General features: G+C 37.5%; 1 protein-coding gene across 1 annotated transcript in view; it reads left to right on the top strand.

Moving 5' to 3' along the window:
• LOC145693636 (uncharacterized) overlaps nt 1-9,957 on the top strand; it is a 265,246-nt gene extending 255,289 nt beyond the window's left edge. The window contains exon 8 of the mRNA XM_081769816.1: nt 9,647-9,957. Coding sequence (XP_081625942.1) covers nt 9,647-9,821 — 175 coding nt within the window. The 3' untranslated portion in view covers nt 9,822-9,957. The remainder of the gene's footprint in view (nt 1-9,646) is intronic.
• The last annotated feature ends 15,389 nt before the right edge of the window (nt 9,958-25,346 follow it).

Here is a 25,346-nt window from a genome sequence, read left to right as displayed (position 1 = left end):
TAAAATGCTGTAATTTGCAACCTTTGTGTTCCCCAAAAGGTTTTGTACTACATTTTTAAATGCAGTCCATGTTTGCAATCCCGTCTCACTCACAGTTTTCTCGAATGTTTTGTCTGACATCAATTTTCTTATTTGTGGGCCTGTAAAAATGCCAGCTTTGATTTTTTTTCAGATGTGATTGATGGAAATACCAAAGTACTGAAAACATTTACTGTCACTGCTTAAAGCTGTCACGAATTGCTTCATTAAACCTAGCTTTATATGTAACGGTGGCAACAGAATTTCCGAGGGATCAACCAGTGGAATTGAAACAATGTTCTTTTCTCCAGGTATAAAGGTATTTCTGACTGGCCACTGCTTCCGAACCCAACGTTTAGTTCTTGCTCTGGAGTCCCGTTCACACAAAAAGCAGGAGTCAACTTGCTTGTTGGCTGATCAATATTCCAATCACCTTGAAATTCCCGCACACAGACCCTCATAATGTTTGTTCTGCACCTTTTCCAGTAGAAATTTGAGATTTTTGTACGACTCTTTCATGGTCACCGAATGTGCTATTGGAATGGACGGATGGATGTTAGTTTTGTGTAATAAAGCACCTTTTAAGCTGGATTTTCTAGCGTCTATGTACAGCTTCCATTCTCCTGAATCACAAGCAATGTTGAAGAATTTCCTTACTTCTGGAATGTCTCGACAGTATACCAAACCGCCTTCCTCTGCAAAACACGGAAACAATTTTGCTTTTCGATGTCTGTATCAGGAGAATCTTCTATTAGGAAACAATAAATTCTTTTCATGAAGTCGTGATCCTAACAGTTCTTCTGCATCTTTAAGTAAATTAAGATCGCGAACCAAATCATTCAGTTCATGCTGGGCAAAGGGAACTCTGGTTTCGTCTAAACTGTCCGGTTGATACGTCTCATCACCTGTATTACTGTTTGATTCTATGTCTGCTGGAGACTTAACGTTGGACGGAGATGGTACAGGGATGGATTCACTATGGGGTAGTAGTCTCATGACGGATGGGATATTCGGATACACAATGTTATGTTTGCTGGTCTTGGTATGGCCCAAGATCTTCGCTGTGCACAAGTAGCATTCATCACTGTGATTTCTTGGCGCACGCCACACCATGGGTACACCAAACAGCATTGATTCCCATTTTTCACTTTTCTAATACCTCAACCCTTCCACACATGCACGACACACTTTGTGAGGAGCCCACACTTTGTCCTGATCTGTAGTCTAATCCAGATCTATTGGAAATAGGCATTTTGTACGAAAGGTGTAATGTTTTGCCTTTGTTTTCCTGTAGTACAACAATCATATATGTAGCAAAATAAATCTAGGTGGTTGACGCAATCACGTGAAGCCATTGCGCACAGCAAAAACAACAAAGGGTCAGCTGGGCCTACTTAAAGCAAAGCACCTGGAAACAGTACCTACTTTGCACTGACAAGTGCGCGTTCTAGCCGGAGTGGCGCCACATACGATCAAAGGAACGCTGGGGTTGAGTATGAGTTCTACTAACGTGCAAACATCATTTTCTCCCCTTCACCACTTTTGTGAATGTTGTAAATCCTTACATAATACAGATAAATCGGTACTATTTTGTTATAAGCGATGTATTTATGTTTATATATTCTTTGCAGATTCATTCCATACGCTTCTTCGTAGCTAAATGGTTAGCATACGCACCTTCTGGATGAGTATTCTGGATTTAGTTCTCTGTGAGGGTTCAGGTTAAACAGTTGGTTCACATTTCACATGTCCTGCTTCTGATCGAGACATACAATTTCAACACAACCAACAATCTCTCCATCCCTCTAGAGAATTCAACATGCTATACTACTATAGTCAATAAGTTCGTGGACTGGACGTAGTGTGGTGCTAGTGGTATATTACAGCTGATAAATGATATCCTGGAGGAAGCAGTAGAAGTTCATCTCTCAACCCAACAAGAGGCAGGTCTGTGCATAGAGTGCAAAACAGATGTACTGTTTCTGTTGTGAAAGGAGTTGATTACGTCGCGGTGGACTTGGAGAATGTCGCAGTTTGAGCAACGGGTAAACATGAAGTTCTACCAAAACTAGGCATCGTTGCAGACGATCAGGCAAGTGTATAGTGACAACGCCCTGGGCCGCAGTGCAGTGTTTAAGTAGCACCAACGGCTTACGGAGGAGAGAAACAGTTTAGAGGATTATAAACCAAAAGGTCGGCCAACAACAGTCCGAACAGAACGCAAGATTGAAGAGGTTGCAATGGTTGTGCACGCTAACCGCTTCCAGTCGGTAGATGACATCGCAGCAGCAGTATATCAGCCTTGGTATGTGTCACAGCATTCTGACGAATGACTTGAATATGTTGTGTGTCACCCAGCACCGTGTTCCACACATTCTGATACAAGACCAACGGTCAAAAGTGCTGTCGCTGATAGAATGTTTCTGAACCAAATAATAACAGGAGATGAAACACGGTGTCTCCTCTACGGTCCACAACTAACGAGACAAGCAGCCACCTGGAAATCGCCATCATCTCCAAAACGCAAAAACCCGAGACAAGACAGGTCAAAAGAGAAAATGATGCTTGAATTATTTTGAAGGTCAGTGTGGATCTGTGTAATTGTCTGTTTGCCTGTGTGGACGTCCATAGCGAGCAGAGCAACCATGGGTTCTACTGGTTGCCTATATTTTGGGCACCAGTCCACGAATTTATTTATTGATTGTACTAGTACATATACATACAAAAGGGGAAGCGGGGAAAGGTCAACGACACGGTCAAGTCTATTTTCGGTTTCTGAGGTGTGGTCTATACTTAGATGTCGTCTGCCAGTCCGGGTAAAGTTATATGTGTGCTATTCCGTGGTGTCATTTGAAACCCTCGTGCGAAAAGTGGGAGAGCCCTACCTACATCACACTACTTCTACTAGGGTTCTTCTCGTCATCTGTGATATATATATATATATGATATGTATGTGTGTGTGTGTGTGTGTGTGTGTGTGTGTGTGTGTGTGTGTCATTTAAAAGAGTGTTCGTTGAATGTTCACGTTTTTGTGACTTGTGTAAAAAAAAACGTAACGTAATACACAACTTTGAAGGTCATTTTCGAAATCTGCAGACAAAATCAATTCCGATACACCATTTCTTTTCAAAGGAACAGTAAAAAGTTGAAAAATTTGCATATCAGTGTAATAGATAAACAATAATAAAAATTACATAACTATAAATTTATACTGTTCGCATAACAAAAATACAATAATTCTATATACACAGCATGTGCTAGACGTAGTTCTAAATTTAAATTGATATCGTTCATTATGTTTATTGATCCTTCTTAAATGTATATTTCTTATACCTATAAAATGTATGTTCTGACTGCAAAAAATTCACTGGGAAACCCAGTACATCTTACCCATGCACTGATGAGGTAATAACACTCAGTAGGAATACCTCTTTAGAGCATCCAATAGGAATAGCTCTTATGTCTACACTTTTGAAAGTAAGAGCACTCATTAGGAACATGTCTTACATTTGCACTGGCGAAAGTAGGAATAAATTTTGCCTATACAATGCCCAATATACATAACTCTTTCATATATACTGGTGAAATTAAGAACATCCAATAGGAATACCTCTTACCTATACACTGCTGAAAGTAGGGACACCCAATGGAAATACTTCTTACATTTACGCTGGTGAAAGTAAGAACATCCAATAGGAATACCTCTGACCTATACACTGCTGAAAGGAGGAACACCCAATGGAAATAATTCTTACATTTACACTGGTGAAAGTAAGAACATTCAATAGGAATACCTCTTACCTATACACTGCTGAAAGTAGGAACACCCAACGGAAATACTTCTTACATTTACACTGGGGAAAATAAGAACATCCAATATGAATACCTCTTACCTATACACTGCTGAAAGTAGGAACACCCAATGGAAATACTTCTTACATTTACACTGGGGAAAATAAGAACATCCAATAGGAATACCTCTTACCTATACACTGCTGAAAGTAGGAACATCCAATGGAAATACTTCTTACATTTACACTGGGGAAAGTAAAAACATCCAATAAGAATACCTCTTACCTATACACTGCTGAAAGTAGGAACATCCAATGGAAATACTTCTTACATTTACACAGGTGAAAGTAAGAACATCCAATAAGAATACTCCTTACCTATACATACCTATACACTGCTGAAAGTAAGAACACTCAGCAGGAATAGCTGTTACCTATATACTTGTACTTTTACATATAAAAGTAAACACACCCAGGAGAAATTCACTGATGTGGCCCAAAGTTGGTTGCTAGTAAACCTAACATGTTGCTCTTGGGATATCCCGCATATATGTCATACAACGCTCAAAATAGACGGTACTCAACATAATAGTACTACATTCATCCAAAGTGAATACAGAAGAAGGTATTCGAGCAGGTAGTCGGTCGTACAATACTGAATACTTACATGAAGTTTGACGTAGCAGGGTGACGCTAATTAACAGAGCTCATCTGAAAGTCAGCCACAGCCCCACACGTATTCGATAGGATTTATATCTGGACACCTGGTAGCAAAGGGTAAAAAGCATCTGGCAAGTACAGTACGCTGAGTTTTCTAGGTGATATGAAGACCCGCATTATTTAGTTGGAAATTGAAGTCTTTCTAGGTACCTATATGAGGTCGGAAGACAGGTTTAATCCTTTCGGAACCAGGTCATCTTTGGCGTTTTCAGTTAGTGACTTATTTCTCAGAAACTATTTACCCGATTGATATGGTTAAGACCGTGTTTAGAAGAGCAATGTGGCTATCTTTTGGTGAAAGTTATATTGCAGTGTTGCCAATGGGAGGGAAATTATTAAGAGAAATGTAGGAGTGAAACTATACTAAAAAAATCCCGAATCGAATTTTAAGACTTTTTGTAGCTGGCACCACTGTTGCCACGTGGGTCCAAGTCACCTAAAAATTTTGTTGGTATGTTGACAAGGTACAGTAAAAATCTGTAGTCGCTGGTTGACATACAAAAAGAGAAAGAAAAAATTCTCTGTCATCATACACATGAAATTTTGACACTTTTTACGCCTCACAAGAAAAATCAACAGATATGCCGACGCTACAGCTTCCCTAATTATCCTATTGAAACTTTTTATGGTGCAGTCTGTAGGCCTTAGAGGAGGCTTTTAGAGAGTGATACGTTTCTTCCAATGTAGCCAACAAGAGGGAAATAATAGGTCAAAAAGGGAAATTTCCGAATTTCTCACCTAAAATTGGGAATTAATTTTTTGGCCGGTAACACTGTCACTAGACAGACACATACTATCTAAAAATAAACATTGGTACACCACTAATGTATCCTACAAGTATTGTGGCGATATCTAATAAAGTAAGCATAGAATTTAATATATATATATATATCATACTACCTCAGAAATTCTCTCTTTTCTTACCATTTACAGAACATGGTTTATTATAAACCTCAACTGTACTTCCCCTAGTTATCCTACTGAATCTTTTTATGGTGCGTTGTGTAGCCGACAAGAGGGAAATAATAGAGACAAAAGGGAATTTTTGCAAATATTCCGCTAAAATCGAGAATTTTCTGTAGCTGGCAGCACAGGTACCAGAAAGACGCAAACTATCTTAAAATAAACATTGGTACAACACTAATATATCCTACAAGTATCGTGGCGATATCTAACAAAATAAGCATGAAATTTAAAAGAATATATCATACTACCTCAGAAATTCGCTATTTTCTTACCATTTACAGAACATGGTTTATTATAAACCTCAACTGTACTTCCCCTAATTATCCTACTGAATCTTTTTATGGTGTGTTGTGTAGCCGACAAGAGGGAAATAATAGAGACAAAAGGGAATTTTTGCAAATGTTCCGCTAAAATCGAGAATTTTCTGTAGCTGGCAGCACAGGTACCAGAAAGACGCAAACTATCTTAAAATAAACATTGGTAAAACACTAATGTATCCTACAAGTATCATGGCGATATTTAAGAAACAACGCTTCTAATTACAAAAAGTAGGTTACGGTAAACAGAAAAGTAGGGAAAACTAGAAAAATCCAAGGTTAGAATCCAAATACGAATTTTTCGTGCACCCTCTAATTACCCCATTGTAACGATCTGTACCTGATTTTGTTCATTCAGGACCAATGTTTAACTGTCGTAAGTTGACTTGTGCTCGGACATTTAGGTACAGATTTATAAACAAAAATTTCGAACTTCTTGCCCAAATTTAGGATAATTTTAATTCCCCTAGTTGGCAGCACTGCGCGCGGGGAGGTCCAATTGATGTCAACAATTAGGTGTCCATCCGAGGTATCTACCTGACAAGTCTTAAGGAAATATTTCTACAACAAAAGAAGCTACAGAGAAAAAAGATAAAAAGAAAATTCGATTTTTTTTATTTTAAGCTGAAATTTGAGAAGGAAATTCGACACCCAGAAATAAACTATGGTCCAACCATATTTGGCCAAAAATTCCCAATATCTTAATTAATGTCCACACAGGAGCGGATTGAAAAACTGACACACCCGTGTCTGTCAGTTTGGCCACCTAGGTTCGAAAGGGTTAACAATACAACGAATACACCATTATATTTCTTGGTCAATGAACTTAATGCTAAATTGTATTTTTAGATTCTCTCAGGATCACAATTAAATGCCATTACGTAAACCATACATTTCTTTAAAATCAGAATTTGTGTTAGCGCAATGTGGAGTCCATGGATGTACTTGCATTGCAAGTGTTGTTTATATTTGACAACCTAGAGTAGCAGAACTATCTGAACCGTACCATAGCCACTTGGCTGGGGGCCCCGCAAGCATTGGGGACCTCGCGACCAGAATTGCATGTATTAATTACATGTATTGGGAGCAAAATTTAGTCATAGCGACCACAACACACTTGTTTCCTCTGGGACCTAATATGCTGTTAAAACGGCACTGGAGAGTAGATTAGACTGGAGACTGGACAGTAGAGTAGACGGCACTAGCGCGGGGCCCCCATAGGCGCGGAGCCCCATTGGGAGCAATCGACCCAATCGGCTTAAGGCCTGCCCTGATTATTTGTTTCAGCTCCAACAGAACTACTAGTTACCAACGAATAGACATTTTCTATCTAGTAACGTAACATTTTCTCTTTAGTACTCAAGCGGTAGAGCGTTGGCTTCTCATTCGGGAGGTCGTGGGTTCGATTCCCGCTGCCGATCATCCTGACTGGGGTTTTCCAGGGTTTCCCTCAGTCCTACCAGGGAAATGCCGGGATGGTACCCACTAAAGCAGGCGCTGGCCGGTACCTTTCCAAATCCTTTCCATTGTTGTTGTTAGATATCCAGTATGAAATGGCCTCTGAGCTGTATCTGGTGATTGTTTAATATACGTATATATATATATATATATATATATATATATATATATATATATATATATATATATATATATATATATATATATATATATATATATATATATAAGGGAAAAGAAGTAGGAAAATTGGCGTCGTTATACAAGAGTGTATCCAAAAGTTCCAGGACTGAATCCGTAAAATGAAAGTTTCTTACCTTTGAAGTTAAATTCCTCCATCACCTTCAAAGTACTCCCCTTTACATTAATAAAGCGGTCCCAGCGTTTTCGCCATGCTTGAAAGCATTTCTAGAAATCATTTTTTGGAATAATGTAAAGTACCCGCTGCGATTTTTCTTGAATTTGTGGAATGGTGTCGAATCTTCGGCCCTTCATTCGAAGCTTCAGCTTGGGGGGAAGAAAAAAGTCCCAGGGAGCCAGGTCAGGTGAGTATGGGGAATGGGTAACCACTGTCATGTTTTTCTTAGTCAAAAACCGCCACCGGTGTGCAGGTGCATTGTCGTGGTGGAGAATGAGGTTACCGTTATGCCGTTTCTATGGCCTTTTGCGACGCACATTTTCACGCAACCTTCTTAGGACATCACAGTAGAAGTCTGCATTGACCGTGCTTCCATGTGGGACAAATTGCCAGTGTACAATCCCCTCTTGGTCAAAGAAACAAATGAACATCTCTTCAATTTGTTTCTTTCCATGCGTGCTTTTTTGGGTCTTGGGAGACCCAGGACTCTTCCATTGAGAAGACTGCAGTTTAGTTTCTGGACCGTAAGCATAAACGATGCTCTCATCGGTTGTAACGACGTTTTATCCAATACCACACAGAATTTGATGCACACCCTTTGTTTTTCAACTTCCGCCATACCGTCGAGATAAGAAAAATCGCAGACGGCTAATGCAACACACACACACACGAAAACACGTGCAACATTCAAATGCTTCCACTTCAAACCACGCTACTCGGCACACTGGCTCACAAGACACAACCGCAACATATCCTAGCGAGAAACTCGTGAACTGCAAACGATTTGCATGTTATGAGCACTGTTTGGATACATCCTTGTGTATATTCATACACTTCACGCTACCAGTTTTCCTTTATCTTTTCTTTTTCCTTGTTCTTTTTTGTATTTATAAAAACTTACAGATGATTTCCTGACGTTAACAGTACTCTCACAACAGAACAGATTTTAGTTCTACGCACTGGCGGTTCTTGAGGAAAGTCACTTCGGTAACAAATTAATTTTAGCGCTACAAACTAAAGGAATAGAGCAGCATTTCCCAACCGGTGTGCCGCGGCACACTGGTGTGCCGTGAATGAGACGCTGGTGTGCCGCGAGGAATCGAAACAAAATTGTTAATTTTATAGCAATCAAATTTCAAAACGTAGGGAAAAATGTATATTTGTATTTCACATTACTATGAACCTCTACTATGAATCTACATTTCTAAGTTTCATATCGGGTTACTGTTCTGTACATTTCTAATGTTGAAAAAAGTATTTGTTATCATTGTTATGACCATTATTGCTTCTTTATTGTTGCAGACTATTTCGTAACTTGAAAATTTAAAATACCATGTAATCCTTTCGACAAATTACCTAGGCCTATTTGTGTTTTAAAAGTAAAAGAGGTTTGTTTGTTCGTTCGTTATTTAGTGATCTTCCTTCTTAGTAAAAGGTTGGATACAGTTTTTAAAAAGAAAGTGTATTTCTAAAACCCTGAGTCCAATATTTCATTGCAATTGTTTTCTGTTTTTAAATTAGAATGAAAAATAAGCATAATGATTTACCACGAGGAAAAAACCAATGATTGAGCTTTCTTCTCTGTGAGAAGGAGATCAATAATCACAGAAAAAATACCACTGTGTTTTATATTCACAAATAATAATGCCTATAAGTGTTCCGCGAGAATCCAAGTAACACCCGTAGTGTGCCGCAAGTTACAAAAGGTTGGGAAACGCTGGAATAGAGGTTTATACAGGCTAACAAAAATGCAATTATGAATTAGTACATTATTACATTACCATGACTTGTAACCATTACATTTACTGTTATCCAATTTGACCTCCGTCATGAGCTGCTACAGGGTGCCCAAAACAGTTCGAAACAAAATTTAGTTTAAACTGACATTTTGATCATTATTAGTACTGTAGGATTTTCTATAACAGTACTAAAACGTCACGTGGTTCATATCACAAAAATATTTTTTAGACGTTGCATGTAATAAAAGGAATCTTAATGATTTAAAGTTTTCTTTGTGTCAGTTTTGCAGCTGGAATGATCTCAGGGATGCTTCGAGGTCTTACGGAACAACAGTGTGTGTCAGCTGGAATGAGGGCTGCAGCTTTGTCTCTTCAGTCGATGCTAACGGTTTCAGAAAATCTTCGTCACAAAGAGATTGATTGGGCCTGCAACGCTCTCTATCAGGATTTGAAGTAAATAAAGAAGAAGAAGAAGAAGCTAGTTCCTGTGGAATTCGTTCGTCGAAATGAAAACAATCTTAATAAAATTATGTTTTTTGTATATTTTTACTCTGAGAATCTGACTTTAAAATATATTATCTTACATAAATGAATTTTTATTTATTTTATTTTTAGTTTACGAAGATAATTTGGAAAGTAACCCTATTCTGGCGTGGCGAAGCCATTCGTCACAAATGTACTGCAATATGTTGCTACACGTAGATCATAGCCCCATGGCCAGAAGAGTCTTAAGCAAGTACTTCGATTATTGCTTTCAAGAAGTGTTGAAACCCTAAAATAAAATATCTATGGCATGACCATTCCGTACTGTACAGGTAGAAAAAAATAAAACGACCTCAGCTACGACTAAACAATAGTAATCCATTAATTGGTTGTAGTAGGCCTATATAAACAGCTGGGCGTGCTCAAATATATATATAATGACGTAACGACATAAATAATATAGGGAATGGTTTCTAAACAAATTACGTCCCAAGAACTATATACACGGTGAATCATCCAAATTAAATCTAATTAAACCAGTATTCAGAAATACAATGCGTAAATGTTACAGAAATGAAGGAAACTATAACATAACATGCTCATAGATCAACCAAGTAGGAGAATGAAATTACAAGTACTACATGCTCTACTCTTGTATAATAATTATATACACTCAGTAAAAGGTCAGCAGATCAACTTAAACCACGATAGAGTTCCATTTTTAAGAACAGTGATCTCAGTAGTGCATCCTGAAAATCTGAACCTGATTACCTCAGCTTACATATGATAAAATGTTTACAATGCACACGCGCATCTTCAAACACATACATAACGAAATTTCACTCAATACTTTTAAATATATCTAAATGTTACCCAATCTTCTTGTTATATTTGTTATTTGTTATATATATCTTTTACATCACTGAGACTCGGGACTTAAGCAAAGTCTGCAAAAATATTACATTTTATGTTTTGATTTACAAAATGAAACATCCTAAAGTGTACAAAGATTATCAATGTTACATTGAAATAAACTACATTTAAATTTAAAGTTTCTGTGATTGCAATGTAAGTCTTGAGTCCTTTTCTTCACTAATGATCTCATGTGTTGTTATAGGAAGAAGTGTAAAATTAAATGTGAGGGGGGGATACTTGGTTAATTTCGGGGGATTGGCGTCACAGCCTTTGGGGGGATTTTCACCCCTGCTCAACGACTTCCAGTTTTCTCACTGGAGACACTGTTTTGCAGTTTCAAGTTAGGCTGGGATTATTATATGCTTGTGAACAAGCACGATAGGTACCTGCAAGGGGCGAGAAAATGAGAAAGATCTTAATCTTTCAAGTGGAGAGTGCGATATCGTACACACCAGTGTATATATTTCTGGAAGCTTAGCTTCATCATTCATTCATTTTATCATTTTCATTGAGACAGCCTACTACATTCCGGAAGTCATCATCAACCTAAATGTGGCATATGGCATCCCAACCTGTGGTTGGTCAACATTCAGGTTTACCGCCTGTTGCACCGGAACTCTCTTGCTCTAACAGGAAATCGATAAGATGGAGATGTCATTCTCTCGAAGAAATCTCTACCACCCATAGCTCTTCAGCTTATCAACGTTTTTCTGTCGCATCCTCAAAACTACCGCTTGCTAATGGTAAACATAAATTAAATTATGCCAGCTCTGTAACATCAATAACTATTGATATTCGGGATTACCGCCAGTTTCCAAACCTACCTTCTCCAAGAAGACCAGGAACCTCCAAGAAGAACACTGTATTTTAAACATATAATAGCTAGATATAAAGGGAACATTTGTGCAAGTGCATTAGTAAACATTCAATATGACCATAGTTATTGAAATGTAAACTTTGGTACAAAGTAACCCCATAGGTGGGGTTACTTTGCACAACATACAAAAAGATATGTTTAACATACGAATATAACTTTCTGTGCAATGGTTTCCCATCAGTATTTATAGACTTCACTTCCTACACAAAACTGCATACACTCTACAAATATTGATATTAGAATGATGGTGTTGGTATCAGTACTTAGTTTGAAATATCGATATTTGTAATATATATATATTCCCTGGTACCGGCACAGGAACCACATTCTAGTATAGCACAGGAACCACATGTCCCACAAAATGCCAACTCAGGAACAGAAAAAAATTCCCCGTGAACTGATTTGTCTTGGTTATTGCTTATGTCCAAGAATAACATCCCAACTGCAATCAGTGAAGATTTACGGGGTTTGGGACTTTCAGAATGGTTTCTTTCTTAAAAACTCTAATTTTAGTAATTCCTATGCGTGTAACTGCAAGTCCCCCAAAAGTCTAGTGATTTCTAAAAGAAATGAAGCCTTTATGACTAAAGCCTCTCTCAACTACTTTTCTGGATCCACCACTGTTCATATTTATTTTCTAACAAAAAATTCATTCCAGCATCTACCTAAATGGGAAATTTTCCTAAATTTAGAATGTAGGAGGTTCTAGTAGTAATAATTTCCTATCCAAGGGGTATTTTGGACCGGTGCAATGTAACCCCAAGTAGAGGCTGAAACCATCTTCTCCCAGTTTTATTTTTTATGACTAAAACGTTTCACATTTCAACTTCAACTATTGCATCAAAGTTCCATTATACACAGTAGTATTCTACGAAACTGACTTAACTTTGACGGAAATTCTAGTACATGATATCTTTCAAATTTTGACGGCCTTTACAGTGACTGCTTTCCATACCTCTACAACAACGAACCCTCCCGCAATTAGAACTGATGTTAATCGCCAATAGACTGAAATAGTGATGTCGTCATTTCCGCTTCGTTACCATGGTGATCGCCATGTTGTTTTCTAAACAAACGCATGAAGCCACAGAAATACTATGAAGTATACTGTTAATAAGAACACACATTTAATAATAATTTTAGAATATTTTGAGGACAAAGTAAAGTTGACATGAAAAGATGCAGATTAAGAATATGGGTCCAATATTCAGAAAATTTTCGAGCGAAATCTAGTTATTAACGAAGTAACATATAATGAACCTTTTTCTGCAGGGGGTACATCTCTAGGTAATCTGATAAGATAGAAATTGCATAAGTAATACCAACGCCATTACCAGGTAATGCACAATGAACAAAAGCAACTACACGCAATGCAAATACTCATAATTTACAGACTGACGAGCTGTCAGCACAACGGAAACAAAACAAATACTTGATTTTTCTGCAAGAAAAAATAATAATCCACTTTGAAATCCTTGATGTTAATTGCATTAGCATATTTAGATATTTTACGCCCACCGTTTAAAATATGAGTACATAGTTACAGTGGCTACAAAATAAACAAACAATCAATGAAAAAAACGACACAAAGCTTGTAACTATATGCGTTCTGAAAGTTTTCAATCTTGACCAATATCCAATTATGACTGGTTCAGCATAAATTTTAAACACTTATTTTTGTAGACCTACACGTTTGTAATGTAATGTGTGATATCGATTGTACTAAATAAAAGTAATTCCACAATTATTTAAATATAATATCCGATAATAAATAAGCTAAATATCTTTTGGCACTTAACGTAACCTCTAAATGTATAAAACACAAAATCTGCGATATCAGGGGAAACATTACACTTTCAACGCTTGACATATTTACATATTTACCTAATTGCTTGCTTTTTCTATGTTTTCGTAGTTCCATTCAATGGAATCTTTTAAAAACATATACAAGTGTTTCTTTTACTCTGATGTTTGCAATCCGGAAGTTAACACGCCACTGTTTTCGCTTTGTACTTAGGTTCTAAGGCCATGTTGTTTAGAAAATAAAACTACGATCACCATAGCAACGAGACGGATGTGACATTACACTATTTCAGTCTATATTAGAGCCAAAGATACAGTTACATGTTCTATCTTAAGGTGGCAGTTGAAACTTCCTCTTTACTGTTCATGGTTTTACCGACAGAGGACTGTGAAACTCTTTTCATATTTTGTGCAAAGTAATCCCATCTTACGGTATTGTAATATAAGTTATTGTAGTTTAATTGTGTAGTGTATTTTTATACGGATTGGTTAGTGAAAGTTTGCCCCTGAAATTTTGCTGTCTGTGCTCTTGAAGCAATATCTTTGCCAGCTTCCAACGTTGATTCTGAAAGATATTTTTCAGAATATAACTCCTTAGTTACGGTAAGGAGACAAAACATTAAAGAAGAAAATGTGGAAATACTGACAATTTTGTCCTTTGAAAAATAACAAACAGTGAAGAAACTATAAATTCGACATTAAGTGGAAATGTGTGTTCATAATGATATGAATTGCACTTTAAATAAGTGTATTGTTAATTGATTTTTTTTTTTTTTGAAGTGAAGAAAATGTTTTTAAAAAACACTATGCTGTGAATTGCGTTTTAGATAAGTATAATTGAATTGTTTTTTGAAGTGAAAAAAATGTTAAGAAACACTGCAATGTGGCTTTTAGTCGAAATATGTATTCAAATCATACATTAAATAAATCCATGTTTAGAAGGGCTATCGAGTCATTTTTTTCAGATGGTAAGTCCAAAAATATAATTTATTCTTTTAAATTTAGGATGTCAAAATTTAAAATTATTCGTTAAATTTTGATTACCTTTCACAGACCACTTTCTCTATGTTTACAATATACTTGCTTTTCAAAACCATTACAGAATAAACAAATAACCACTATTTGCTTGTATTAAATCGCGAAAAATAACACGAATTTTGGACAAAAAATAACACCGATTTCAGGAATAAAATAAAACGAAAACTTCACGTCTCTATCTATAGGACATAATCATTGTGTTACGGAGGCCCGTAACAATAAGATAAAAAAAAAAATAATGTGTTGTGGTGACACATGGCGTAGCTTGAATAATGCCTGGGTCAAGACACTCCCGGTACATCTCGATTTCAGCCGAAAGCTTGGTTGAACTCAAGCGGTCGAATCGCACTTCGAGAGAACCCGAAGTATATGGGATTCTTTACTGGGCCTTGCGTCCATCATGTACCATCGAGACCCAGAAATGGTAGAGCATTAAAGTGAATCACTAAACTTGGCACCTACGAGAGGTGGGCGATCGAAACGCTGGTATTTAAGGATTGCACCTTCATACAGCATGTCCTCCAACATAGGAAAGAAATTGGTCTCCTTTCTATATTTCATGTGTTACCTTATGCTCAGCATAATGTAACATGGCCCGATGCTTTTGAGCACCTTGTATGTTGGTAGAAAATTTTAAATTTATTTAAAATGTTAAAAGAAACTTTTATTTTATAGTAGAGCAAACCGTAGGTTGAGAATTTTGCGTAAATTTTGTAAAACAAAACTTTTCAATATATGTTGGATGAAGATTACATGATTATTAATTATATTTTATATGTTTTACGCATTTATCCATGAATATATTATTATTTTAGACAAATAAGTATATATTTCGGCTTTTTCAATGGTTTTCAGTTCGTTTCTATTCATATTTCGGCATAGGGAATCTTCACAAGAAAGCTAAAAATTTTATTTCGTAAAATCTTCATCAAAATTCCAAATTAATAAAGTCAGCCATAATTTCTTCTTGGTGCATCTCTTTGTTTCGAAGTAAAATTATCTGATTGGCTAATCCACAATCACAGCTGCGGCTGAGATTTCGGTTCTCTTTGATCTTCACTCAGAAGCCTATCATCCTAGGATTACGTCATAATTATCTTCCAATTGGGGATCATCTTCTCGTAACTCTTTGTCTTATGGCGTCAGCCTTTTCAAGAGTCAGACGTGCAGTGTTTAGCGTCTGCGAAAAAGTGGAATAATTTGTAATCACGTGAAAATTGTGTCAAATTCTTCGTTTTGGCGAATATTGGAAGAGATAACCGTACGACGTTTGGTGTTTCAACGAATTGTTAATCTGGAAATAAGACAATTGTGAAGTAATTTCGCATAACACAACGGATACTAGCCTGTAGCTATCCAGTGGTATGGAATGAGCTCCTTAGCAAATTTTGCGTTCTCGGTCAACCAGAGAACCTAAGGGAAGAAAGAGGAGACGGTGGAAGAGAGAGAAAGAATATTGAGTATTGGTGCAGACCCGAGGAAGAAGAAGTCAAGCCACGCTCGACGGCTTTTCTGGAAAGGTGCTGAAGGAGTTTCCAAAAACCTATTTTTGAGACCACGTATCACGAGTTTCCCAGGAACCTCGGGTGGAAGTTATCAGGACTTTTTTTGTTGTTTAACATATCCGTTTAATCTTGGTGTAAGAAGAGGATGTCAAGTAAGTAAGGAACAGTGAAAGTGAAACTCAGGTATTTGGATTCAAATTTTTCCTTGTTCTGGCAAACTATCATGAGTGAATATATTTTCTGGTGTTTGTGTAATACTTGTAATATGAAGCACTAAATTCGTAAAGTTTCCCTCAACGCCGCACGCATGTAGATTTAGGCAATGTGACATCGTGTTTTCATTCGATGGGGGGGAAAAGAAAGCTAGAATCTCAACACAGAGCGATTGTTGTAATTTCAAGAAAATGTGTGTACCACACACACATTTTCCCCAGTGTTGAAAGATGTTTTAGATTCCCCAAAATCTAGAAATTATTTATTTCGGTAATTCTGCTCAAAATTCAACCTTTATTCATTTTGGCATGTTTTCTTTGGTTTGACGTAGAATGATTATGAATGTCGAATATGTAAACAAGTGTCAGTTTCACGGCTAATGGTCTAGTGCAAGGGTACATGCATCTTGCGTACCGATAATCGAAAACGTTCATCAATAGGTTAAACCTACGTACTATTTTAGAAGCTGATACCCATCAAATTAGAAATACAATGTTGATAATTACTAGTAAATATTTTTCCTTCTTTTTAAGAAATTGAATATATTCTGAACGACACTAATGCAAAACTAACCACTGCGTCTTCGGTAGAAATGTGGTAGCGAAAATAAAATATAAATGCAAGTTAAGTATGGTGCTTTAGGAAATGTATGTGTGATTTTTTTTTAAATATATATACTTGTTTAGGTTAAGTTAGTTTAGTTAGATTAGGGCTTTAGGTTTAAGTTGTGTGAATATATTATATGCATGTCTTGCCTGTGCTAGATTGTCATGTGCGTCCGAGCTGAAAAGAGGTCGCGAAGAGCGTAAATCCTCTACGCCGGCCACGAAATCGATGCACAAAAGAATGTAAGCACCGAGGAATATATGTAAACGAAGGCAAATGAAGCTAACCACAATCTGTAGGCAGTGAATTTATTATTTTCAGTAGTATTTTGTATTTTCTATTGTACTCTTTTGTTTGTTTTGCGTGTCGATACCATGGAAATGCTCTAGAAGGCAAGAATATTCAATGAATATCAAAGAATATGAATATTTCGAGAATATAAACGAAAGTAAATAATGTTTTTGGCTTTGAAAGTATAGAAATCGATTTTATTAAATTTTATTCAGATGGGTATGTCAGTTCAATGTAAATATTTTCCTGTTAACGAATATTTTGTGCTACATTCATGAATATTTTGAAAGAAAATAAAACTTACTAGCCGTGAATGCATCTTTCTTTTGAATACGAAATCTAACTAGCTTGTAATTTTAAGAAGTCGTAGAAACATGTAGTCGATGTTTTTGGTATGCATGCTAAGCATGATAGAAGCGAAGAGCAGTGTGCAGAATAAGTTTACTGGGGAAATGAGATAGCTGTGAAATTCAGGGAAGAGACTTTCCTTAGTGTGACCGAGTTGAAAACAACCGAATCTGTAGAAATTTCTCATTTCATCGATTGCGATCAAAATCTCAGTTTGGATTCTTTTTTTATTTATTACAAAATTCTGTTTTCAAGATTTTTTTTTTTTAAATTCAGATAGGGCTTTCACAAACAACATCAAGATCTTCTTTGTGCTCAGTGCCAGCTCCACTCGTAGGTCGGTGTCCTGTGTCTGTAGTCGTGGTTCACAACCTATTTCCGGATGGGATGTGAATGACGAACTGCAGGCCTGGATGTCGGGCTGTGAGTTGAGATGGAAGAGAGTTTGGAAGCTTTATATTTCGGGCCAAATTTGAGTTCTACTTTCCGTAGATGATTGGCTTGGTGATTGTATCAGTGACTGTTGATGACGAGCCCATACGGGCCTAGTAGGTTCGGTGTCACTAGTCAGTGATACATTCAGCATAGCATGTAATCTCAAGGAAAGGGAACATCATACAAGAAAACACAACAATACATAACATATTATTATTATATTATTTTTTTTATTTTTTTAAAGTAAAAATGGCATATGCTCAGCATAATGTAACATGGCCCGATGCTTTTGAGCACCTTGTATGTTGGTAGAAAATTTTAAATTTATTTAAAATGTTAAAAGAAACTTTTATTTTATAGTAGAGCAAACCGTAGGTTGAGAATTTTGCGTAAATTTTGTAAAACAAAACTTTTCAATATATGTTGGATGAAGATTACATGATTATTAATTATATTTTATATGTTTTACGCATTTATCCATGAATATATTATTATTTTAGACAAATAAGTATATATTTCGGCTTTTTCAATGGTTTTCAGTTCGTTTCTATTCATATTTCGGCATAGGGAATCTTCACAAGAAAGCTAAAAATTTTATTTCGTAAAATCTTCATCAAAATTCCAAATTAATAAAGTCAGCCATAATTTCTTCTTGGTGCATCTCTTTGTTTCGAAGTAAAATTATCTGATTGGCTAATCCACAATCACAGCTGCGGCTGAGATTTCGGTTCTCTTTGATCTTCACTCAGAAGCCTATCATCCTAGGATTACGTCATAATTATCTTCCAATTGGGGATCATCTTCTCGTAACTCTTTGTCTTATGGCGTCAGCCTTTTCAAGAGTCAGACGTGCAGTGTTTAGCGTCTGCGAAAAAGTGGAATAATTTGTAATCACGTGAAAATTGTGTCAAATTCTTCGTTTTGGCGAATATTGGAAGAGATAACCGTACGACGTTTGGTGTTTCAACGAATTGTTAATCTGGAAATAAGACAATTGTGAAGTAATTTCGCATAACACAACGGATACTAGCCTGTAGCTATCCAGTGGTATGGAATGAGCTCCTTAGCAAATTTTGCGTTCTCGGTCAACCAGAGAACCTAAGGGAAGAAAGAGGAGACGGTGGAAGAGAGAGAAAGAATATTGAGTATTGGTGCAGACCCGAGGAAGAAGAAGTCAAGCCACGCTCGACGGCTTTTCTGGAAAGGTGCTGAAGGAGTTTCCAAAAACCTATTTTTGAGACCACGTATCACGAGTTTCCCAGGAACCTCGGGTGGAAGTTATCAGGACTTTTTTTGTTGTTTAACATATCCGTTTAATCTTGGTGTAAGAAGAGGATGTCAAGTAAGTAAGGAACAGTGAAAGTGAAACTCAGGTATTTGGATTCAAATTTTTCCTTGTTCTGGCAAACTATCATGAGTGAATATATTTTCTGGTGTTTGTGTAATACTTGTAATATGAAGCACTAAATTCGTAAAGTTTCCCTCAACGCCGCACGCATGTAGATTTAGGCAATGTGACATCGTGTTTTCATTCGATGGGGGGGAAAAGAAAGCTAGAATCTCAACACAGAGCGATTGTTGTAATTTCAAGAAAATGTGTGTACCACACACACATTTTCCCCAGTGTTGAAAGATGTTTTAGATTCCCCAAAATCTAGAAATTATTTATTTCGGTAATTCTGCTCAAAATTCAACCTTTATTCATTTTGGCATGTTTTCTTTGGTTTGACGTAGAATGATTATGAATGTCGAATATGTAAACAAGTGTCAGTTTCACGGCTAATGGTCTAGTGCAAGGGTACATGCATCTTGCGTACCGATAATCGAAAACGTTCATCAATAGGTTAAACCTACGTACTATTTTAGAAGCTGATACCCATCAAATTAGAAATACAATGTTGATAATTACTAGTAAATATTTTTCCTTCTTTTTAAGAAATTGAATATATTCTGAACGACACTAATGCAAAACTAACCACTGCGTCTTCGGTAGAAATGTGGTAGCGAAAATAAAATATAAATGCAAGTTAAGTATGGTGCTTTAGGAAATGTATGTGTGATTTTTTTTTAAATATATATACTTGTTTAGGTTAAGTTAGTTTAGTTAGATTAGGGCTTTAGGTTTAAGTTGTGTGAATATATTATATGCATGTCTTGCCTGTGCTAGATTGTCATGTGCGTCCGAGCTGAAAAGAGGTCGCGAAGAGCGTAAATCCTCTACGCCGGCCACGAAATCGATGCACAAAAGAATGTAAGCACCGAGGAATATATGTAAACGAAGGCAAATGAAGCTAACCACAATCTGTAGGCAGTGAATTTATTATTTTCAGTAGTATTTTGTATTTTCTATTGTACTCTTTTGTTTGTTTTGCGTGTCGATACCATGGAAATGCTCTAGAAGGCAAGAATATTCAATGAATATCAAAGAATATGAATATTTCGAGAATATAAACGAAAGTAAATAATGTTTTTGGCTTTGAAAGTATAGAAATCGATTTTATTAAATTTTATTCAGATGGGTATGTCAGTTCAATGTAAATATTTTCCTGTTAACGAATATTTTGTGCTACATTCATGAATATTTTGAAAGAAAATAAAACTTACTAGCCGTGAATGCATCTTTCTTTTGAATACGAAATCTAACTAGCTTGTAATTTTAAGAAGTCGTAGAAACATGTAGTCGATGTTTTTGGTATGCATGCTAAGCATGATAGAAGCGAAGAGCAGTGTGCAGAATAAGTTTACTGGGGAAATGAGATAGCTGTGAAATTCAGGGAAGAGACTTTCCTTAGTGTGACCGAGTTGAAAACAACCGAATCTGTAGAAATTTCTCATTTCATCGATTGCGATCAAAATCTTAGTTTGGATTTTTTTTTTTTTAATTACAAAATTCTGTTTCAAAAGATTTTTTTTTTTTAATTCAGATAGGGCTTTCACAAACAACATCAAGATCTTCTTTGTGCTCAGTGCCAGCTCCACTTGTAGGTCGGTGTCCTGTGTCTGTAGTCGTGGTTCACAACCTATTTCCGGATGGGATGTGGATGACGAACTGCAGGCCTGGATGTCGGGCTGTGAGTTGAGATGGAAGAGAGTTTGGAAGCTTTATATTTCGGGCCAAATTTGAGTTCTACTTTCCGTAGATGATTGGCTTGGTGATTGTATCAGTGACTGCTGATGACGAGCCCTTACGGGCCCAGTAGGTTCGGTGTCACTAGTCAGTGATACATTCAGCATAGCATGTAATCTCAAGGAAAGGGAACATCATACAAAAACACACAACAAATTCATTTTATTATTTTTATTATTATTTTTATTATTTTTAAAGTAAAAATGGCGACCCCTATCCAGGATATCTGTTGTTTCAATCCTACGCGAGCGCTAAGGAAAGCAAACAATCACAGCAGAGTATTTGTAATGGGGATAATTACGACAATCGCTACATTGAATGAAACATGGTCACTTCTGAATCTATATGTGCGTGATGTTGTGGGAAACAAACTTCATGAAAGTGGAAATGTCTGTGGGTAGCAGATCAAGTAATGAATCTCGTCATCCGAGTGAATATATATGCTGTTCAGACGAAATTGCTGGGTTTAGTGTTTATTGTGACAGCTGTTATAGATGGGTACATGCCCAATGTTATGGCTTGTCCGAGGAGCAAGTACAGGAGTTAGACAAAAGTAGTGAGCCGTGGCTATGTAAGCCCTGCCTGGCGAAACAGGCGACAGTGTTGCCACTGCCGAAATCTTCGGAAACTGAAAGTGATGAAGGTGAACGTGGAACGCGGGGTAGTCCGAACAATTCTGATAAAGAGGCAGGAAGTCGTGGAAACGTAGCTTCCGGTTCGAATGTGCAACTAACGGACTTCGCGGCCATGATGGAACGCTTCAGTCAAACTTTAACTGTAACCCTAAACGAAAGGTTCCAGGCGATGAGCAATCAGGTTGATAGTAAATTCCAGGATATGAATGAGAAATTCGATAATGTAAAATTTGAATTGTTACAAACGATAAATGAAAAAGTAGCCCATGTGAACGAAGACGTAGAGGCGGTTAGGTCGGAAGTTCGCGATTTATATACCTCTGTTGGGAATTATCAGAATAAAATAGACGCGCGGGTAGATGCCGTTGAGGAAGGTCTCCGGTTATCGGTTGAAGCGCAAAATCGACGATGTGACGACTTGACAAAGGAGTTCTCACATCTCGAACTCAGTACCCAAAGGTCGTGTCAGGCACTTGAAGCCAGGATTCAGACGTTAGAAGGAAAAACAAACCAAAGAAAAGATAAACGGTGTGGTCGTAAGCGAGCGCGAGACTTTGTTGTCGGTGATGGAATCGAGTCTGACGGGACCGAGTCAGACATCCAAGTGGATGTACCGGTCTCTTCAGTTGAGGAGACTCGTACTATTCCCACGGTGACTGTCTCTGTCTGTCAGCCGACCAACATACACGGCACAAATGTCCTTCCCTTTGAATTGTCTTCACGAACGTTGAATTTAAACAAGTCACATATGTCCGGTGTTGAGACGATAGGTAGTCAGGCGTTGTCCAGGAGGTCGAATCCATTGTTAGTTTCGCCTCAGGTGTCAGGATTTTCCAATCCTAGTTGTCGGTTGAACCATGTGGTGTCCTCTAGTAGTGTAGCAGACATGACTCCTTCGTGTGCTGGAGTTCAGGAGGGAATATGTGGTCACGCGGTGGTATCAATGCCAGACAACTTAATTTCTGGACAAAATTACCAACACTATTCCATTTTCGGTCAAAATCAATTGGGTGCAAAGAGCCCCGTGGTTGGCCACAATTCTCCCGTGAACCCCAGTAGAAGCGAGGAAGGCATTGGTAAGCGAACTCTAAATTTAAGACTCTCTGAATTAAATCACTTACCTACATTTTCTGGTGAGTACGGTTTGGCCAGAACATTTCTAGAAAATTTGGAACAAACTTTCAAGGTAATTTCGGCATCTGAACACGAACGTCTAACCTTGGTACCTTGTTGCTTAACAGCTGGGGCCAAGACATGGTTCCAGACTGTATGTCAAGACATAAATAGTTACGCGGATTTTGTGCGTCTGTTCCGAGAACACTATTTTTCGGCGAGAATGGAAAGGTTGCAAAAGAAGTTCATTCAGGGAATGAAATACGATCGAGCAAAGTACAGCCGATTAACGGACTTTGCGTGGAAAATAGTGGCAGAATATTATGCTGTGGCACAACACCCGGATGAAAGCGAACTGATAGAGATAGTCTTGGATTGCTTACCAGCTGGTGACGCCAAGTTGTTGAGAGCTGTTGAGCCAAAGAACATTCAACACCTTATGGTGAAAATAGCTGAAATAGAGGGACATCCAGAGCCTAGTGAACCGGTCACGGACAAGAAGTTTAGACGCTTTCAGGTACGTCAGACGAAAATCGTCAAAAAGACAGAAAAGCTAGGGAAACAAGCCACCAAAGATACTTCGTCTCAGACGGAGGAAGACGAAAGCAAGAGGAAGGAAGGAAATTCCAATGGCAAAGGAGATGACCGATTTTCCGGAAACCGGGGTCGAAGAAGGAACTTTCAGTCTCGAAGACCATGGCCCAATCAAGGAAGACCGAATTGGGTAAGAGATGGTAATGGAAATCGGAATGCTCCGTATGGGTACAACCAACGCTACTATCCAGCAGCGATGAGTTATGGGTATCCGCGGGGTACATCTCAGACATGCGCGCCAAACGCGATGACCTCAGCAGGAGCGCAAGCCTATCCGGGATACGCGCCGAATTTACTTCCTGGAGGGGGAGTGGCGGCTCCCACGTCCACTTCTTCCCCAGGAGTGAACATGGCGATGTCTACTGGATGGCCTCCGCAATACACGTCATTCGTACCGACGATGGCTCAGCCACCGGAAACGAACGGGAATAGTTTGGGAAATGCATATCGCAGCCCTCATTAGGGGAGAGTGTGGACTGCGATGTGGATTCCTCAACTCCCCAGAAAGAACAAGATCGGTTAGCGAGTAGTCAAAATTCCAATTTGGTACCAACCTCGTTCGATTTCGATACTAACCTTCTAAATTCAAAATTCAATGTTTTGGCAGATTCCGAAATTCGGGGATTTTAGAAAATTACATGCCATCTGGAAGGATTCTCAATTGTAGTGAGAATCAGTCCAAATGGAGTAATTTTCTAAAAGCAGCCCAAGATTTGTGTAATCACTCTTGGTGTGATGCTCTCGGATGTACTCCAGCGGAGCGTTTCTTAACGTATTCAGCATCCAAGAGCTTCAAGGAAAACTTCATTTGGCCCAAAGAGACGGTGCAAGTAAATGAAGACAAGAAATTTGTAGTTTCTGTTCCGGCGGCAGAACCGAAGAAGGAGAAAAAGCTGCGGAAACAGCAAGACATCGTTACAGAAGGTTCTTTGGTGATGGTGAAAACGCACCATATATCATCAATACCCAAAAAGGTGTTTGCAAAATTTATGCACACATACGTCGGACCTTACCAAGTGGTATCTCTATCTCGAAATTCAGCGAGATTGCAGACTCTGCAGGGAGAAAATATAGGAGTTCAGAGTTTTGACAATCTGAAACTGTTTCGCTGTTCAGAAGAGAAAAGAAAGGAATTATTAGAAGGATGAAAAAAAAAAAAAAAAAAAAAAAAGAAGAAACTTAGTTCATAGGTTAAGGTTAGGTTAAGCTTGATTAGAATGTATAGTTGTAATTAGAATTGAGAGAAAAAAAAAAAGGAATGTTTTATCTTGTATAGTCTCTAGTAATTTAGTAGTAACAGAAAAAAAAAAAACCAACTTAAGAAGAACTCATAAGTTCAGATTTTTTTTTTTTTCTCCGAAGCTCCCGGAGGATGTTACCTTATGCTCAGCATAATGTAACATGGCCCGATGCTTTTGAGCACCTTGTATGTTGGTAGAAAATTTTAAATTTATTTAAAATGTTAAAAGAAACTTTTATTTTATAGTAGAGCAAACCGTAGGTTGAGAATTTTGCGTAAATTTTGTAAAACAAAACTTTTCAATATATGTTGGATGAAGATTACATGATTATTAATTATATTTTATATGTTTTACGCATTTATCCATGAATATATTATTATTTTAGACAAATAAGTATATATTTCGGCTTTTTCAATGGTTTTCAGTTCGTTTCTATTCATATTTCGGCATAGGGAATCTTCACAAGAAAGCTAAAAATTTTATTTCGTAAAATCTTCATCAAAATTCCAAATTAATAAAGTCAGCCATAATTTCTTCTTGGTGCATCTCTTTGTTTCGAAGTAAAATTATCTGATTGGCTAATCCACAATCACAGCTGCGGCTGAGATTTCGGTTCTCTTTGATCTTCACTCAGAAGCCTATCATCCTAGGATTACGTCATAATTATCTTCCAATTGGGGATCATCTTCTCGTAACTCTTTGTCTTATGGCGTCAGCCTTTTCAAGAGTCAGACGTGCAGTGTTTAGCGTCTGCGAAA

This window comes from Thermobia domestica, chromosome 8, assembly GCF_964235325.1.
Source record: "Thermobia domestica chromosome 8, izTheDome1.hap1.1, whole genome shotgun sequence".
Classification (NCBI taxonomy): Eukaryota; Metazoa; Arthropoda; class Insecta; order Zygentoma; family Lepismatidae; genus Thermobia; species Thermobia domestica.
The sequence above is the reverse complement of the archived record's forward strand: the minus strand, read 5'-3'. Positions and strand labels throughout refer to the sequence as shown.